The sequence below is a fragment of the Sorex araneus genome, chromosome 3 (assembly GCF_027595985.1).
Source record: "Sorex araneus isolate mSorAra2 chromosome 3, mSorAra2.pri, whole genome shotgun sequence".
In the NCBI taxonomy this organism is placed as follows: domain Eukaryota; kingdom Metazoa; phylum Chordata; class Mammalia; order Eulipotyphla; family Soricidae; genus Sorex; species Sorex araneus.
In genome coordinates, this window is record NC_073304.1 from 195,149,470 (window position 1) to 195,168,709 (window position 19,240).

Consider the following 19,240-nt stretch of genomic DNA (forward strand, 5'->3'; position numbering starts at 1 on the left):
GGCAACTATTTTCCCCCATAAAGCCTTCCCAGGCTGGTCTTGCCCGTGCACTCACATGGACCTATGTTATTCGTGGAGTGTTACAGCAAAGCTGGGTGGAAAATGGAGTTTTAGAACTTGAAGCCTATTTCCCCACTGATTTCCATTACAGAATGAGGAGCTATGTGCCCGTGGAAAAGATCCTCCAAAGACTGAGTTGGTAACTTCTGGAGAGGAAGAGGTCAATAGTAAAGTCCAAAGTCCAAGTGAATAGAACTTTCTCTCAACATCATCTCAAAACATACCAAATCTCTTTCCCCCTTCCTATCTCCACATGCCCCACACGTCTTTTACATTGTCCCCACTGTACCCCCCCATATCTGGCCATAACAAAACACAGTAACAGAACAAATCTGTACTTATGGGAGCATTGTTTTCTGTCCTAAACGTACAGACTAAGTTGATTCTTTTAATGTTTCTTTCACAAAAAAAGCTTCACATAATTGAACCGATCTTTTCCATAGGTCAGAAGCTCTTGACTGGATAAAAGTTGCTCACCTTCATTTAAAAACATTTCCTAATTTAAATAATTCCGGTTCTTTGCCAGCCCTAATCTTTCAAATCCCCCAAATGAAGCCTAAGGGAATTCCTCCGGGCCCACCCACACAGAGGGCATCACCTGTCCCCCAAGGAGGCCGTGTCAATCTTGAGGAAGCCAGCACAATTCATGAAGACTTTGGGACCCATATGGCACATGGTGACCAGCTGGGTCCGGCTCTCGAGCCTGGTGTTGTTCTGCTTCAGGATCTAGGGAAGAAGCCTGGAGTGAGCCGGAGCAGCAGGCAGGTCCTGCATTCCAGCACGCTTTCAGGTGTCTGGGAAATCTTTCACTAGGAAAACAGCCTCCATATCACAGTATTTAGCTGAGTACTACACATCACACTATCTGGTAGTTTAAAAAAAAAGTATATGAAAATACATATAATAAATGGCTTAAAAGTAAATGATAGGTGCCAGAGAGCAGATAAGGTGTTTCCCGTGCACATGACCGACCTGGGTTCAATCCCTGGCAGTGCGTGTAGTCCCCTGAGTACTGCCAGATTGTCAGGAGTGATCCCTGAGCACTGAAGCAGGAGTAAGCCCTGAATTGGAGAAAGTGGTTGCCCCCCGCCAAAAGGGAAAAAAAAAACAAACAACAGAAAGTAAATAATAAAACATGGAGTTGGAGAAATAGTGTAGCGGGTTAGGTGCTTGTCTTGCATGTACATGACTTGGGTTCAATCCCTGGTATCCCATATGGTCAACCCAAGCACTGCCAGGAGTAATTCCTGAGTGCAGAGTCAGGAGTGACCCCTAAGCATCACCAGGTGTGACCCAAAATCTAAGAAAAAAAAAAAAAGGCAAATGATAAAATATACATTCATGTACCCATCCCCCACATTAAGGAAAAGAATACTGAATACTACTAAACCCCCTGCATTCTCCCTTCAGAATGAAAACTTTTTTCTTCTTACTGGAAAAACAACAAAAACCCCACTGTCTTGAGGTTTCTTCCTCATTTTCCTTCATTTGTTTCATTTATTATTTTTTGGCTTCCAAATAGGGTACTCAGGATGCCCTGGGAAATTTTCAGCCAACTGGGCCCATGAAAGCTGTGCTGTTTGGGCTCAGTGTTGCAGAGGATAACCAGGGCCACCCCAGCCATGCTTGCATGCTAGGACTGCATAAGGTGATGCTTAGAGGTCCATGTGGTGTGGGGGACTGAATCCAGGTCGGCTTCAATGCAAGACATGCGGCCTTAATCCCAATGCTACCTCCCCAGCTCCACCTTCACCTGCTTTATATCACGGCTTCAGCTTATCTTTTCCACGAGGAACCAGAGTACAGAGAGTGGAGAGCCGAGCTATTCCCACCAGGTTTGAAGTTTGACTATCACTAGCTGGATGACTCTGAATAAGCCATTTTACTTCTGTGACCTGGGCCTTCTTGTCAAATCATACAGGTACAGTGTAAAGGCTCATGAAATGGGAGCTTTGCTTCTTTATTTTCCTTTTCGTTTCAGGTCTCCAAGGGGTCACTCCTGGTGATCTCAGTCACCAAGCTGGAGTGCTTCTTGTGCCCTACAGTGCCAGGGTTTACTTGGGTCACCCCAGCAGGGCTTGGGGTCTGTAAGGCTGCACATGGCAATGTTCAAGGAATTATGTAGTGCTGGGGATCGGTACCAGGTGTTGGCCATATGAAAGGCATATTTCTTACCACTATACTATCTATCCATGTGGACTCATTTCCTTTTCTTAGGGATGAGGAGGGGGTGCTCACACCAGTGGTGAATAGGGACCAAGCCCAGGGCATCCCCCTGCATATAATGCATGTGCTCCAGCCCTCTAACTGCTCATTCCTTTACCCTTTCCTTGTTCTGATTCAATCCAGATCATACCTTTAGAAGATGAGTCCCTTTCCGAGGTCCCAGACCACAGACATACTGGATTAAGGCCTGGCTGTAAGGGTGAGCAATGGCACGGTTGACGTCGACCCCAACCTCATTGACTCGGTTGATAAATTCACAGTATAAGGCATTGAGCAGTTCCTCTTTCACCACATGCTCCTGTGGACATACCACACGCAGGAATCAAATTACCATTCCGAGCTATTCTGCCCACCCAGGGCTGCCTCCTGTCAAATCCTACTCACCTGCAAGGGGTGAAACTTGAGACACAGTATATCTTCATCAGAGCTGCACACCTGGGCAAACTCAATCAGAGGGTCTTGGATGCGCCGGGCCAGGGAGACGGCCTGTCTCAGCACCGGAGGGTAATCCCGGAACTCTGCCTACGGTCAAATGAGGGTCAGCAAGCCATAAAATCACCTCAATTCCATTGTCAAGAGGAAATCCAACCCTCTGGCTTTAAGTTTCTTGTCTCCTCCGGGACTATTTTTCTGGGATCCCAATAAAATCTAAAGGCCTGAATATGATTGGCAAAATAAAGAATGTGGCCATGGGTAAATGAAGAAGTGCAAATCTATGCTCCATAACCTTTTCTTCTGGTATATCTCCCTGGGATTGAGCTCTTGCCTGTTTAGGCTCGAAGGATGGGCACCAACATTACCTCTGATTTCTTGCTGTTCATGTAAAGAATGGCCAACTCGTTGTCTACTAGCTCCACTCCAATTGAAGATAGCTGTTGGCCCTGGTCCAGCTCATGCACAATGCGCTTCACATCCTCAATCAGCATCTGGGCATCCCTGAATGGTTAAGGGGTGTTGGTCAGGGATGTTTCTGGATAGTTTCTCAGGGATGGATAGTCTCAGGACTGACTGGGAGGGTGTAGGGATAGGAATATCAATGGTTTACCAAAGGTTTACACAGACACATTTATTTATTATTTTTTGCTTTTTGGGTCACACCCAACGATGTTTAGGGGTTACTCCTGGCTCTGCATTCAGGAATTACTCCTGGCGGTGTTTGGGAACCATACAGAATGCCAGGGATTGAACCCAGGTTGACTGCATGCAAGGTAAATGCCCTCCCCGCTGTATTACTGCTCCGGCCCCGGTACATTTATTTTCTTACAGAAAAATGCCACAAGAAGGAATGAGTGACTTGCTTTTATGTAGTACCTGTTTTCTCCTGCAATAGTCACCACATGAGGCTTTTTGTTCAGGAGAAATTTCTTCAGAGTTTCAATGTCTTGAGCCTGAAATAAAAGAAAATTGGACCTGACTGGCTCTGATGGTAGGGGGTTTCATTTATTTCTCTCTAGGTAGCTCAAGAAGATCAGACAACAGTAAAAAATAGATCCTTAGAGGAATTGTGTTCTAAGAAACACCTGTCACTGGACAGAATTTTTCTGTTTCGGTTTTTGGGCCAGACCCACTGGTACTCAGGGGACCATATGGGATGCCAGGGATTGAACCTGAGTCGGCTGAATGCAAGACAAATGCCCTAGCCACTGTACTACCTCCCTGGCCTGGCCATTGGACAGATATGAAGGACACACAGAAAAACGTCTTTCTTTATGGTAAACCTAAACCAGTCTCACTACAGTCACTGGTTCTCTTTTTGAGCAACAAAACCAAAACCAAAATATTATTCCTGCACTTTTTAGTAAAAGCCTTTCAAAAAGGTCACATGGTAAGTATGATTCCCTAAGTTTTTTCTAGCTTAAAGACCCCTAGATCTTACTATAATTCAAAATGACAATTTCCAATGCCTCACACTGCTGTATCCTACTAGTTTGCTCATTTTATTTCCAGTATAGCTAGGTATTACACTTAGGTATACACTCCTAATAACTGGAGTTCAACAAGGTAAGTAGGCAATATAAGGTCAGGAGGCAATACAAAAAGGGTGAAGTGTGGCACATAATTAAGGCAGATTATTATCCTGAACCTCCATTCACAGAGCTCCTATTTTTTTCCTTCCTATAAATTCTGCATGTCTTACCCTTTCTTGGGCTGTTCCCCACTTTGAAATACCTTGAAATTTCCTAAGCAGAAGAACTAAACTAGCTATCATCCCCCAAATCTAATAAAGTTTGTATGAAGATAACATCCTGTATAGCCACATGTCCAGTCAACACCTAAACAAGGTCTTTATTCCCCATGTATATATGTATAAAATATGCTTACTAATATATTGTATTCAGCCTAAGACCTCCGGAACACAGCCACAGCCATGCTCAAGGCCCCTCTCCACACGTTCAGACGATCCTCACCCATGAAGGAACCAGCAGAGGAACCCAGGTGTGCAGGACCCGGGGCTGAGATCTCCAAGCCTGCTTGGATCGGGACTGGGCCTCCTCCACCCAGATCCCCCCTTTTCGAGTAGTTAGGCAGTCACACCCAGAAACTGCCCCTGGCACCATGTAATCCCATCAATGGCCAAGATCCAGAGACTATAAAACCAAGCTCCTGGAAGCACTCGGCCACACGACCTCTTATAGCCTAGTTCTCCCTCTTGGAGAACCTGGCAAGTTATCTAGAGTTTCTTGCCCAGAAAGGTCTCTGGCAAGGTCCCTGTGGCGTATTCATATGCCCAAACCAGTAACAATGATGGGTCTCATTCCCCTGACCCTGAAAGAGTCTCCAATGTGTTGGGAAGAATGAGTAAAGAGAGGCTGCTAAAATCTCAGGGCTAGGACGAATGGAGACATTACTAAGACTGCTCGAGAAAATAGATGATCAACAGGATGATGATGATGATGATGTTGATTACGATTAGGCCACATTTAGTGGCCCTCAGGGACACACACGGTGCTGATATTTTACCCACTGTCACAGCCAGATGCTAAAAGCAAGTGTCTAAACCTGTGTACTCTCTCTCTGGCTCATCAATAACATATATATATATGTGTGTATATATATATATATATATATATATTATATTATACTACATAATTTTTTTTGGGGGGAAGATGTTTTGGGGCACCAATGATTCTCAGGGGTTACTCCTGGTTCTGCACTCAGGAATTACTCCTGGTGGTGCTTGGGGACCATATGGGATGGATGTAAGGACAAGTGCCCTACGTGTAAAACACCCTCTCTGACTCTCACTTTTTTTTTTTCTTTTTGGGTCACACCTGGCGATGCACAGGGGTTACTCCTGGCTCTCCACTCAGGAACCACTCCTGGTGGTGCTCGGGGGACCATATGGGATGCTGGGAATTGAACCCGGGTCAGCCGCATGCAAGGCAAACGCCCTACCCACTGTGCTATTGCTCCAGCCCCAACAATTCCAAATATTCTGATTCCTGTAGTCTTCCAAATGTGGGGAAGCTGTCTGTATGATTTTGTGGTGATGGGAAGCTATGATCGAGCACTGCCAGGAGTAATTCCTGAGTGCAGAGCCAGGAGTAACCTCTGTGCATCGCCGGGTGTGACTCAAATAGAAAAAAAAACAAAACAATATTTGGAATTGTAGTGGGTATGTTGGGTGAGAGCAGGGACTGATGTGTGGTCTCACCCACACAGGCTCGCAAGGAAGGTGCTTTGTCACTGACCTATCCCTGGGTCTGGTCCTTCTGTTTTATACTTGGTTGTGGTGAACACACACACTTCAGTGTTTATAAACATAACCCACTGTTGTTTGCTCTTCAAGTCCATGTTCTTCCTCGGGCCTGTCACTTGCTTGTCTCTGTGTATCTTTATAAGCTTTTCAACTATGGAGAAGTGTTCTCTCTTAAACATGTACTTCTCTTTTTCTCTCCCCTCACATCTTTCTACACAAGTTTCAATAAAAATGATCTTGCTATCACCTCCTTGTCTCCCAAACCCCCCAAAAAATTAAATATAAACAACAGTCTGAAACTCAGGAAGACTCTCATCGTTCATTAAAGACTTATTTTCCTTTTTCTTTTTTGTGAAGTCAGGGACTGTTTTCCTTTTCTTTTTTATTTAAAATTGTTGTTTGTTAAAGATCTGAAATGGGCTCTCTTAACAAAAATGAAAGATCCTATTTTAAAAATCAAAAGCATATATGAGATGAATTCAAATTCTTCTTCCCTTGGAAATAGAGACATTGAGAGGCTAAACAGAGAAAAGGCTGGCTTCATGCCTCAGTGGCTTTCAGCTCCTGGAACAGGCTGACCCAAATGCTGGTAACAACAGAGGCAGTAATGGCAGTTCCCAGAAGCACAGGGGCCGAGGAACTGGTCTTAGGCCAGAAATCAGTTCTACATCAGAACTTGAGTGCCACCTACTGTCCAACGAAGGGAGACTTAATTCAAGTGAGCGATCAGTGAGATTCTAGAAAATTAGGATCTTTCATGGAGGTTGCTCAGGCTCTAGCTCTTTTAGCTTTAATATTTTTGGGATATACCCCAGTAGTGTTGGGGGTTGTTCTTTGCTATAATAGTGGGCCCATGTGGTACCAGGCACTGAATCAAAGGCCTCCTGCACACAAAGCAGTGCTCTGGTCCTCTCAGCTATCTCACCGACATGGATTCTAGATTCTTGAACTGGATGTGACCCCATATGGTGTTCTTAATAGAAGTTGGGGGTGTTTTAATTAAAAAAAAATATATATATATATATATATGTGTGTGTATATATATTTACTGTGTATGCCTATTTTACACTGAGATCATGTAAAAAATTCTTGGGCTAAAAGGAACTGAGAGTGAAAAAAATTTAAGAACCCTGACTTAGACCATAAACTCCATTTTTTGGGTTTGTCTTTTTTTATGGGGGGGGGAGGGAAGGGAGGTACCTGCATACCTTGTGGTGCTCAGGGCTTACTCCTAGAGCTCTACTCATGGAATTCTCCTGGGGAGGTTCAGGGGGCCTTCTGTGGTATTAGGAGTCAACCGGGGTTGGCTGCATGAAAGGGAAGCACCCTTTCCTGCTACACCATCTCTCCAGTCCAACCATAACCTCCCGACTCATAAGATGTGCTCAACGTGGACAACTGTTAACTCCTGTCCCAGATCACTTGCCTTCTTTTCCCGTTCTTCCTCTCTCCAGGCAGTTCGCCGTTTGGTAAAATGGGGCAGCCGGAGGAAGTCTGTCACTTCTCCTTCACCATTGACCAGGGCACAGAACACAGGGTGGTCTCTGTCAGTCACACAGATAAAGAATAAAATCAGGAGACCAGATTAAGAAGACAAGTAACGATGGTGCTAGGCAGGAACAGACAGTTACCTGGCAGAGGAGAAAGCAATGCCTAAGACTCGGATACCCTTCCCTTGGTTCTCATCCATAAAGTCGTCATCTTCTTCCACTTGCTGATCCGGTCGGTAGGGTGCCACTCTCAACCAATAGTAAAGCTTTCGACTACAGGCCTGAGGAGAAAATACATGAACAGCATGGTAGGAGGCTTGCCAGAAAGGCTAAGGAAAGTGAAGCAGGCACAGATGTGCCAAGGTTATATTTATATGTGTGTATGTTCGTAGTTCACATCAGGCTTATGACCTAAAAGCGTACAGTGCTTTTGGAAATAGGAAAATACACAAAGGACAGTGATATTAGTAAAGTCTGGATGGGATGAGAAGGGGTTCCTAAAGAAGGGGTGTGGTTGCTTTTGCACTCCTTCTCAAGTTATGTTCTACTGCCCCCACTGTTTCTTCACTAATTATGGGACCACAAATAAGGGGTTCCTTCACATTCACTTCTGGGGAACTCAAGAGGACTCCATTTAAGAGTTTTGTTATTTTTCTTTTCTTTTCATCTTTTCACATGGACTTGTCCCTTGTTTACAGTTTCAGAGGGATCATGAGTTGATGTGCTCACCTTTATGACATACTCTTTGGCTTCAGCCAGCAGCTTATTCTTGAGTTCTTTGGCCATCTGCACGTAAAGGAACTGCTGCAATGCTCGCTCGATGGCCATTGTGCGCTGCCGGTTCCACTCTTGCACCTGGTGGCTGAACTCATCTCTGTAGTAAAACTGTTTGATCTCTTCAAAATATGTCTGGTCACTGCCATAGCTGAGGAGAGACAGTGCTGTTGTGTCAGGGATAGAGAGAACGTGATACCCAAACGTCCATCAACACCCAAAGGGGCAGGGCCTAAGACTTGTCCAGTTATAAAATTGTGGTTGATGTTCCCGAGAGATCACTTCTCCAGGAAATGAGATGAGACTCTCCATGGAGCCCTCCCCCCAAGAGCCTCCCAACTCAGAGCTCTTCTTACCCTTCTACCCCCTTCATATCTATGCTGATATCAATGGTGAGCAGTCCTTCATCTTCTGCCAGGCATATCTTGAGAAACTGGTCATCCCTTAGTTCCTTAACAGGCTTGTTTTTTAAGTACTTGAAGGAATAAGCAAAATGGGCCTCATCCACATCCTGTACATACCAGGAAACAAGCATTAGTTTTCAGGGAAGTTGAGCTTGACCATGGGCGAGAAGACAGCTTCTCTGCTTTCAGGCAGCAGTTCAGCTCAGAAACTCAGAGAGCTGGGTCACAAGCTGGACCAAAACCCTTCAGTAACTCACCTTTCTCCCTTTCTTGGTGGGAGTTATATTTAGCTTGGCTCTCTCCTGGAAAGTCTGCCTGAGCACCTGCCGAACAAGGGGTTCTCGGGCAATCTGCAGGGCTACCATGTAGCGGGCACCTTCCAGCACAGCTTCTGGTGTAGGGAACTGGCTGTGGGGAAGATGAGGAAGCGGCAGGATGAGGGCGCCTTTGCCTACCGGCCCCTCCATCCCCAGCCACCTGCTGAAGCCTACCTGCAAACGTAATCCTTGGCCAACTCCAAGGGTTCTGCAGGGAACTGCTCTGTCTCATGCCGCTGGTAGCTGTCCCGGAGGTTTTCCCCAAATTGCTCTGGAGTAAGCCCAAACTTTTTGGCCAGACCATCTAAAGCGAATAGGAGAGTGAAGACAAAAGATAAGGCCGGGCTGACAGATCTCTCAGCTCTCAGAGTCTAGGGCACTGACTCAGGGCACAGATTTTTTTTCTTTTTTCTCTTTCTAAATTTTGTGGTGCCAGGCATTGAACCCAAGTCCTTACACATGCAAGACAAACACTCTACCACGGTGGTACATTCCTGGCTCTCAGGGCACTAGATTTTATTTATTTATTTATTTATTTATTTATTTATTTTTTTTTTTGCTTTTTGGGTCACACCTGGCGATGCACAGGGGTTACTCCTGGCTCTGCACTCAGGAATCACTCCTGGCGGTGCTCAGGGGACCATATGGGATGCTGGGAATCGAACCCGGGTCGGCCGCGTGCAAGGCAAATGCCCTACCCGCTGTGCTATTGCTCCAGCCCCCAGGGCACTAGATTTTAAAGGGGTCACAATCAAGGAGGACCAGGATATCACAGAAAGAGCAATGAAAAAACTGACTTTAAACAAACACTTTAGGGCCAAAGAATGCTCAACGGGCCTCCCACATAGGTTCAATTCCTGGCACCACATGGTTCCCTAAGCACTGGAGGGGTGCCTGGGGAGCTCAGAGCCAGCAGTGGCCCCAGAGCACCACAATGTGTGGTTTCCCGCCCTTCCCCCCAAACCCCCAAACAACAGTAAAAATTTTAGGGGCTATAATAAAAAGGCACTAAAAATAAAAAATCTAAGGGGCGAGAGCAATAATATAGCGGGCAGGGTACGAGCCTTATATACAACTGACCCAGATTCAATCTCCGACCCCCTCATATGGTTCCCCTGAACACTGCCAGGTGTGGCCCCAAAACCAACACCCTTCCCCCGCAAACAAATCAAACCCAAACAAAAATAAGAAATCTATGGGATGGAGAAATGGTTTCATGAACAGATGCTTTGAAAGTAGAAGGCCCATGGGGCTGGAGCCATGCTATTGCTCCAGCCCCCCCACCCCCCCGCCTCCGTCTTGATAAAATGGATTTTTACATCACCAACAAAGATCAAGAAACAAAACAAGGGGCCGGAGCGATAGCACAGCGGGTAGGGCGTTTGCCTTGCACATGGCTGACCCTGGTTTAATTCCCAGCATCCCATATGGTCCCCCGAGTACCATCAGGAGTAATTCCTGAGTGCAGAGCCAGGAGTAACCCCTGTGCATTGCCGGGTGTGACCCAAGAAGCAAAAAAAAAAAAAAAAAAAAAAAGAAAGTAGAAGGCCCAGAACTTCAGGGTACCCCCAAACATTAAATTGGGAGTAGCAGGGCTGGAGCAATAGCACAGCGGGTAGGGCATTTGCCTTGTACTCGGCCGACCCAGGTTCAAATCCCAGCATCCCATATGGTCCCCCGAGCACCGCCAGGGTTAATTCCTTAGTGCAGAACCAGGAGTAACCCCTGTGCATCGCCGGAAGTGACCCAAAAACCAAAAAAAAAATTAAAATAATAAAATAAATAAATAAATAAATTGGGAGTAGCTTCTGAGAACTGCTCACTGTGGTCCCCAAGAATAAAAGTCATTTAAAATCCCCAAACTTGGGGCCAGAGCAACAACAGAGAGGGCAGAGTGCTTGCCTGACATGTATCCAACTGGGGTTTGACACCCCATATGGTCCCCTGGGACCCTCCAGGAATGATCCTCCAGCATAGCAGAAGCCCAGAGCACCACCAGATGTGACCCCCCAAAACAACCTAAAACGTTTCCTGAGTAGGGTATTCTTTCTTTCCAATCATGCTCGTTTTCTTCAGGAATTTAGAGAGGCTGGCCTCAACACTGTGGCAGGGTGCTGGTCATAAGAATAGGAATTCATGGGGCCGGAACGAAAATATAGTGGGTAGGGTGTTTGCCTTGTATGCAGCTGACCTGGACTCGATTTCTGGCATCCCATATGGTCCCCAGAGCACCGCCAGGAGTAATTCCTGAGTGCAGAGCAGGAGTAACCCTTGAGCAATGGATTGATGATCCACTCAGGGGTCTAGTTAAGTCGTCCTACTGCACACCAGTGACTATGAAGGGAACTCCCTTTGCTCACGGCTAGTATGCTAAGGTTATAAGGAAGCTGGCTTTTACCTAGTCCAGCACTCTGGCAGATAGTATACATGTCTCGGCGGGAAGCCTGCTTGAGCTCTGGACCCCTCTGCTCTTCATCTTCTGCTTCATCACCTTCCCCTGGGAAGAAGATATGAGTTAATACTCTAGGTGGCATTCTAGTACCCAAGAATGTGACACAAGTAAGTCCCAAAGGCAGAGTCAAGGGTATCCTTGGAGATACCAGGCCATCAAGCTGGGTGAATTTTTTCCCAGCACTCACCTTCCTCATCTCCCTCTTCTCTAACACGCTTCAGCTTCTTGCGGCTGGCCTTGGCAGCATTCTGCATCTTGGGGATGTCACGACCATAATAAAGCAAAAAATGGTTGTAGACATCTTTCAGCTCATCCATTGACTGTACATCCTTAAGCCTGGAAGAAAAGGACATTAAATCCTAAAGCGTGCCCCTTCAACTGGAAAAGGTGTAGCCAAGCTCTGCTGTGGGAGATCCAATTTCCATGAGGCAAGATCCTAACTAGGATGGATACCGGTAGTCTCTATTAGAGACACACTATTAGAGACACACAACGGCCCCAGACCATGACTTTATTGCAACCAAGGCATTTAAAGAAGAACTACGGTAAACAGAAATGGTAACTGGTGGCTATTAGAAATGGAAGAAGCAAATGAGCAAGTCTCTGGCAAAGTTCAAAGTTCTTCGGATAAGATCTGTCCCTCCTCTGCATTTTTATGATGCTGGCCACTAAAACCAGCTCTGCCCCCACACTTCACTGATTTCAGGCTCACCAAGCTACCTCTTTTCTTCCCCACAGAGAATAGTGTATAAGACCAACAAATATAAACACCTTTCCAGGACTGATTTTCTTGGGCAATCAATGCTTTCCTCTCATATGCCAATATGGATAATAACATGCCTGTCATAGAGATAACTTTTGTTTTTAGGTAGTGCGGAAGACTGAACCGTGGGCTTCACACATGGGAGGCTACCACTAAGCTATGGAGCTATATCCCTGGCTCCAATAAATTGGGTTTTAATCCCTATGTGGAGAATTTTCCAAGTAAACACTTCCTGGGGGAGGAGCTTATTTTGGTCTGAGGACTCCCTGTAATGGAGTAAACCCTGATAGGCTACCTCTCCATGTCGGTGGTGTCCAGAGCCCGGATGCCATCAGCAAGAGGTTTATCTGGGTCAGCAGAGATCTGCTCGTACTGATAAGCCTGCATCTTCTCAAACAGCCGTGTTAGGTTCTCTTTGCGGATCCTCAGCTGGGTCCACTAGGACAGGTAGGGCAGGAGTGAGGGCTGGTGTTCAGCCATGGAGACCCAGGACTATTCCATTCCTTACCAGGAGTCAGGCTGGGGGTTGTGCTGATACCCCATACATATGGGAGGGCTTGGGGACCCAGTAGTTGTGCCCATTCCAGTCCAGTGATCCTTGAGGACTACTGAATCCAAATTACCTTTTCATCCCACTGCCACACCCTCCACAGATCATTGATGTGCAATTCGGGTTCCACGTACTCCTTTCGGTAGAAGGCAATAAAAGGCACCTATGGTGGCAAGGGGACTGTAGTCAACCAGAGAAAAAAATCTATAAGGATCCACTTAGTCAAAGAAATCAAAGCTCCAGGAAATTCAACAGTCTGAAGCCTGGCCTCCCTCAAAGGTTTATCTTAGGTTCATGCTCTCCTTCATCATGGAAGATGAGATAATGCTGCAGACAGGGTAACAGTGCCTTTTTTTTTTTTTTTTTAAATAACTAGAAATGTCCTTTGGTTCTCATGTTTTTTGTTGTTGTTGTTATTGTTGTTTTGTGCATACACACCCAGTGGTGCTCTGGAGTTACTCCTGGCTATGCACTCAGGAATCACCCCTGGCAGATTCAGGGGACCAGATGAGGATTGAACCTGGGTTGGCTGCATGCAAGGCAAGCGCCTTACCTGCTGTACTATCTCTCCGGCCCTCCTCACACTTCTTAAGTCAAGGAGTACAGCTGAAGACAGGAGAAAGGGGTTCCCCACCTGACAGGCAGTTCCCAGCCCTCAGCCCTTAGCCCAATCAGTGTGCCTCTGAAGCTTGAGGTGCTACCTCAAAATGCTGGTTTCGCATGAAGCCCAGGGCCTCTTTGATCTTCTGAATTGTGCTGGGCCCTTTTCGACTGAAGTTGCTGGTTGGCTGCCCTCGGTCTAGATAATCACAGCTTTCCTACAGTAGGAAGGAAAGAACAAAACACAGCAATGAAACTGTTATTTGCTTTGTCTTAATACATACAAAACTGTCCCATGTTACAGGATGACCACTGGTTGCTGATATCTAAAAAAATCTCCTGTACCCCCGCATATGCATAGTGTTGTGTACGAAACACCAGTTGGCCCCCTGATTTTTTGTTTTTGCTTTTTGGGTCACACCTGGCAATGCATAGGGGTAATCCTGGATTTGCACTCAGGAATTACTCCTGGCGGTGCTCAGAGGACCATATAGGATGCTGGGAATTGAACCCAGGTTGGTCGTGTGCAAGGCAAACGCCCTACCCACTGTGCTATCGCTCCAGCCTCCCCGCCTCCCGTCTTGATAAAATGGATTTTTACATCACCAACAAAGATCAAGAAACAAAACAAAATATAGGCACCAGGAACCAGAGAGATAGTACAGAGGAGAATGCACCTGCATGGTATGCAGCCAATCCAGATTCAATCTTTTGACACCACATATGGTCCCCAAGCCCTGCCAGGAGTGATCTCTGAGCAGAGTAATGAATAAGTCCTGAGCACTGCTAACTGTGGCTCAAAAAATAGACAAACTGGGGCTGGAGAGATAGCACAGCGGGTAGGGCGTTTGCCTTGCACGCGGCCGACCCGGGTTCAAATCCCAGCATCCCATATGGTCCCCTGAGCACGGCCAGGGGTAATTCCTGAGTGCAGAGCCAGGAGTAACCCCTGTGCATCGCCAGGTGTGACCCAAAAAGGAAAAAAAAAAAATAGACAAACAAAAACAAACAAGCAAAAAGAATACAGGTACAAACCCAGCACAGCTCAGTCCAGTCATGCAATGCTCCTGGGTGTCGCACTGCTGGAGACTGAACTTAGGACCTTGCGCATTAGGGGTGTGTGTGCTCTACCACCTGAGTCATCTACTGACACCCCCACAAAATTATCTTTTTGTGGGCACCTGCAGAGAAATGGTTGGCGTGGCAAAGGCATTCCTATAGATCCAGTCAGCTTCTTCTTCCAGTTCATCATCTTCAGCTCCTTTGACTGCAATGGAGCGTAGCTGCAAGACATGAAATAGAGACGGATTTTATGTTAGATTCCACACAGAAATGACCTACACTCCTAGATAAAATGCATGTGCTGAGGAACTTTTTTTTTGGGGGGAGCTGCTTTGTTTTGGGGCCACACCTGACACTGCTCATGCAAGGCAAGCACCCTTACCCATTGTACTATCACTCTGGCCCCTGAGGCACATATTTTCAGTACCCAGCAGTCTTGTCCTCGCAACAGTAGATACTTCATATACTGAATAAAGAAAGCAAGATCCTTCAGGAACCCTAAGCAGTATACTGGAGTCTACCTTTCTGCTTTTAAGAGATGGACTCTTGTATCTGATCAGATGAGGTTCAAAGCCAACTTTCTCTCCATACTTGATGTCAGATTGTTGCTATATTAGTACTCTGTTATAACCACCATAACCAGGAGACTCGGGGCAGGAGATGACATAGCAACAGAAGAACAGGGACTGGAGCAGTAGTACAGTAGAGTGCTTGCCTCGCATGTGGCAAACTTGGGTTAGATCCCAGGCACCACATATAGTTTTCAACTTGCCAAGGCTTATTCCTAGCTCTTAGCACAGAGTCAGGAGTGAAGTCCTGTATACGGCTGGGTATGGCCAAAAAAATAAAATAAAAATTAAAACAAAATGTGTTTTCTTACCTGGAATCTCTCAGGCAGATCAGTGGCTCGGATTTCATTGTCCTGATCTGTGAGATGGCTACTTTCCAGTTCACTGGGCTCATACATCTCAAAAATGCTCCGGCGGCTCACACGTTTCTTAGTGGTCTTCTTGGGGCGCACTCTAATTTCACCCTCGGCTTCATCGTCTTCATATTCATACTCTTCCTCTAGTTCTTCATCATACTCATTGTACTTCTCAAATTCGTCATAGTCAAAGTCCACACCAAAAATCTCCTGGGCTTCTTGAAGGGCCCTATGGATGAGAGCAAGGTGCAGTTGGTTCAGAGGAGAGAAATGCAGCCATACATAATCCTTTACTTGCCCCAAACTGAGACAGGCAAATAAAATAAGCACATTCATTGTAGAAAATGCACTTCACTGTGGATATTTCTGAGAAAACTTTTCTTTCTTTCTTTTTTTTTCTTTTTGGGTCACACCTGGCGATGCACAGGGGTTATTCCTGGCTCTGCACTCAGGAATTACCCCTGGCGGTACTCAGGGGACCATATGGGATGCTGGGAATTGAACCCAGGTCGGCCGTGTGCAAGGCAAATGCCCTACCCACTGCGCTATCGCTCCAGCCCCGAGAAAACTTATTTACCAGGATAAAATGTGGCCATCTCTAGCGTATTCCTTTTTCCTTTTTTTTTTTTTTTTTGCTTTTTGGGTCACACCTGGCAATGCACAGGGGTTACTCTTGGCTCATGCACTTAGGAATTACTCCTGGCGGTGCTCAGGGGACCATATGGGATGCTAGGAACTGAACCCGGGTCTAGCATATTTCTGTGATAGCATTGATATGTCCATACCCTGCTCAACAGATCCATCTTCTGCATCATAATACTTAGTGCTAGTTGTCCTTCAAGGCCGAAAAGATAGTACAGTGAGTAGGGCACTTGTTTTGCACGTGGCCAAACTGGGCTTTATCCCCAGCATCCCATATGGTTCCCAAGCACTGCCAGGAGAGAACCCTGAGTGTAGTGCCAGGAGAAACCCTGAGCATAGCCAGGTATGACCCCAACACAAGACAGAAAGTAATAATAAAGTTTTCTTCCAACATAATTGCATTTAGATGGTCAATATGTAAATTAAATGTGGAGCTGCAGATAGACGAGATGATCCTCTAGCTGTCCACATGAGTCTATCTAATTTAACATTATAACATTGAAAGCATTCTTGGGATTTCTTTGAAGAATCTCAAATTGCTGCCTAGTTAAGATTACATGAAGCAGGGAAGCAAAGTGGGTGAGTGGGGAATGTCCCATTTTTGGCGAGGTGGACCCTACTCCCTGAATGGGTCCACCATGCTTTCCTCACAACCTTGTTCCAGACCCTACTCACGCGTCTGTGTATCCAGGAAGCTTCTTCCTCCATTTAGGCTTTTTCAGCGGTTGTCCATCATCATCGACAATAAAATCATCAATGTCTAGATAGGAAAGAGAGAAGTTAGTCTGCAGTGGCAGTAGATTATCCAGAACAAAGTGGCTTTAGTTCCTACAAGATGAATAGGTCATCAGAGAAGAGTAAGGGACTTCTCTATGTCAAAGAGTAGTCTATAGCTGACCAGCCTATTCTTTGTGTTTTTTTTTTTTTCTTTTTTGGGACACAAAGTGATGTGTGATGTTAGGGGTTACTCCTGGCTCTGCACTCAGGAATTACTCCTGGCGGTGCTCAGGGGACCATATGGGATGCTGGGAATTGAACCTGGGTCGGCTGTATGCAAGGAAAACACCCTACCTGATGTGCCATTGCTCCAGCCCCACAGGGCTTACTCTTGGCTCTGCACTCAGGGATCACTCCTGGCAGGCTCAGGGACCATATAAGGTACCAGGGACCCAACCCAGGTCAGCTGTGTGTAAGGCAAGCACCCTTAGCCGATGTACTACCTCTCCTGTAGACAATCCCACACTTTATTCTTATGTCAAGGAAATCCCAAAACCCACCTAATATTGGCTTCCTTGCTTGGTATCACATACCTGATTCTTCATCATCTTCCTCCTCGTCCTCTGGAGGAGCCATGGGAGCTTCCACAGTCTCCTGTCCTTCTTCCCCTTCTCCATCCTGGAATATTTCTTCTGCAATAGCCTCTTTTTCGTGTTCCTCCTTGCCATATTCCTCCTCGTCGTCATCCTCATCATCGGACATTTTTTTGACACGACGGTACTTTTGCTACGGGTGGGAAAACTTGATATATCAGAGTCTGAGGTAACTGGCCTTAGTATGCCTGCTTTTGGAGTCTCACCTGCCTCTTCACACTGAACTTTTTTTTTTTACTTTTTGGATCACACCCAATGATGTTCAGGGGTTATTCCTGGCTCTGCACTCAGTAATCACTCCTGGTGGTGCTCAGGGAATCAGGAGATGCCGGGGATAGAACCCAAGTGGGCTGCATACCAGGCAAATGCCCTACCTGCTGCACTATCACCCTGGCTCCCTGTATGTTCTTGAGAAAGAAACATACCAGTAAGCACTCTTTCAGCCCATAGCCAATCTCTTAAACTGGCAAGATTAGTGGGCACCCAAATATGGGACATAAATCTAGGACCTACCAGAAAATCATATTAAGCAATTCATTTTTCTCTGACAATCTCTAACCTGTATATCTCCTCTAATAGGAATCCCTGACTTTCAAGGGCTTTTTCTTCCAGCTCCAGAAATAAGGTATGACACTTACTCCTCTTTTGACTTTGACACCCAAATTCTCCTCAATGAGGTCAAAATCATCATCCTCCAGGCGGTCATCAAAAGATGCTGAAGGAAAGAGAGCATTATGCACGTTACCCTTTTCCACTGTCTCCATCCCAGCCTCACTCACCCCGAGGACAGACTACTCACTGCGTTTTCTCTTCTTGTGGCCAACATCATCTTCTGAATCACCAGAGTCACTACCCTCATCTTCTTCGCCTTCATCTTCATCATCATCATCGTTGATAAAGCCTTTTAGGTTGCCTTGTTCATCCTGGTCATCTAGGTTCTCCTCCTCCTCCTCCTCATCTGTAAGACATGCATGTTTGAGGCATAGTTTGGAAACCTGACTTGGAGTAGGGCAGGATCACTTGCTTAACTGTGATTCTCTATCTGCTCTATTCCACCCCGCATGCTGCCTTCCCTCCTCCCTCTGGTGCCAGTGATTGAACCAGGGCCCCACACAGGCCAGACCTGTGCTTTACCACCAAGCCACATTTCCAGCCCTCTCCACTGCTCTGAATGTAATGATCTGGGTGATATGTTAACCTGTCTACTTCATCTAACGATGCAAAATCAAGACCACTGACTTAGGGCAGTAGCATCTAGAAGATTTCTTTTCTAAATTTACCTTATCTTTAATCAAGATGATTCCCCTCATTATTCCAGCTCTTCAAAATGATTTATTGGTGGGGTAGGGGCAGGGATACAGCTCAGTGATAGAGTACTTGCCCTTGCACGTGTGAGGGCTCAATCTCTGACACCATTAACAACAAAAACATCAACCCACTCCCCCTCTCCCCCGCCCCCGCAATCATCACCAACAAAAAAACTAAAACTTGTTAGAGCTGGGGAGGTGGCTCAATGAGTCACATACGGGAGTCCAGTGTTCAGTCCCTGAGACTACCTGGTCCCCTGAGCATCATTGGGAGCGACCACCTGAGCACAAATATTGCTGGGAATAGCTCTCAAACCAAAACAAGTAGAAAAGGGGCTGGAGCAATAGCACAGTGGGTAGGGCATTTGCCTTGCACGTGGCCGACCCAGGTTCGATTCCCAGCATCCCATATGGTCCCCTGAGTACCGCCAGGGATAATTCCAGAGTGCAGAGCCAGGAGTGACCCCTGTGCATTGCCAGGTGTGACCCAAAAAGAAAAAAAAAAAGTAGAAAAAACATCCCAAACTCAAATAACTATTAAAGGTGTCCTAGGAGTCTGGTTAGTGGTAAAGACAAGCCTTGCAAGTATAAAGCCCTG

At 46.1% G+C, this 19,240-nt stretch overlaps 1 protein-coding gene across 1 annotated transcript in view; it reads right to left on the reverse strand.

The window, feature by feature from the left end:
- SUPT6H (SPT6 homolog, histone chaperone and transcription elongation factor) overlaps positions 1 to 19,240 on the reverse strand; it is a 47,032-nt gene that overhangs the window by 12,884 nt on the left and 14,908 nt on the right. Inside the window, exons 3-24 of the mRNA XM_055129939.1 lie at positions 18,135 to 18,293; positions 17,974 to 18,050; positions 17,276 to 17,468; positions 16,641 to 16,725; positions 15,279 to 15,552; positions 14,518 to 14,619; positions 13,438 to 13,554; positions 12,810 to 12,899; positions 12,482 to 12,624; positions 11,611 to 11,759; positions 11,370 to 11,468; positions 9,146 to 9,275; positions 8,912 to 9,062; positions 8,607 to 8,761; positions 8,206 to 8,401; positions 7,618 to 7,757; positions 7,413 to 7,530; positions 3,598 to 3,674; positions 3,087 to 3,222; positions 2,671 to 2,808; positions 2,417 to 2,584; positions 659 to 786 (exon numbers count right to left, since the gene is read on the reverse strand). Coding sequence (XP_054985914.1) covers positions 659 to 786; positions 2,417 to 2,584; positions 2,671 to 2,808; positions 3,087 to 3,222; positions 3,598 to 3,674; positions 7,413 to 7,530; positions 7,618 to 7,757; positions 8,206 to 8,401; positions 8,607 to 8,761; positions 8,912 to 9,062; positions 9,146 to 9,275; positions 11,370 to 11,468; positions 11,611 to 11,759; positions 12,482 to 12,624; positions 12,810 to 12,899; positions 13,438 to 13,554; positions 14,518 to 14,619; positions 15,279 to 15,552; positions 16,641 to 16,725; positions 17,276 to 17,468; positions 17,974 to 18,050; positions 18,135 to 18,293 — 3,025 coding nt within the window. The remainder of the gene's footprint in view (positions 1 to 658; positions 787 to 2,416; positions 2,585 to 2,670; positions 2,809 to 3,086; positions 3,223 to 3,597; positions 3,675 to 7,412; positions 7,531 to 7,617; positions 7,758 to 8,205; positions 8,402 to 8,606; positions 8,762 to 8,911; positions 9,063 to 9,145; positions 9,276 to 11,369; positions 11,469 to 11,610; positions 11,760 to 12,481; positions 12,625 to 12,809; positions 12,900 to 13,437; positions 13,555 to 14,517; positions 14,620 to 15,278; positions 15,553 to 16,640; positions 16,726 to 17,275; positions 17,469 to 17,973; positions 18,051 to 18,134; positions 18,294 to 19,240) is intronic.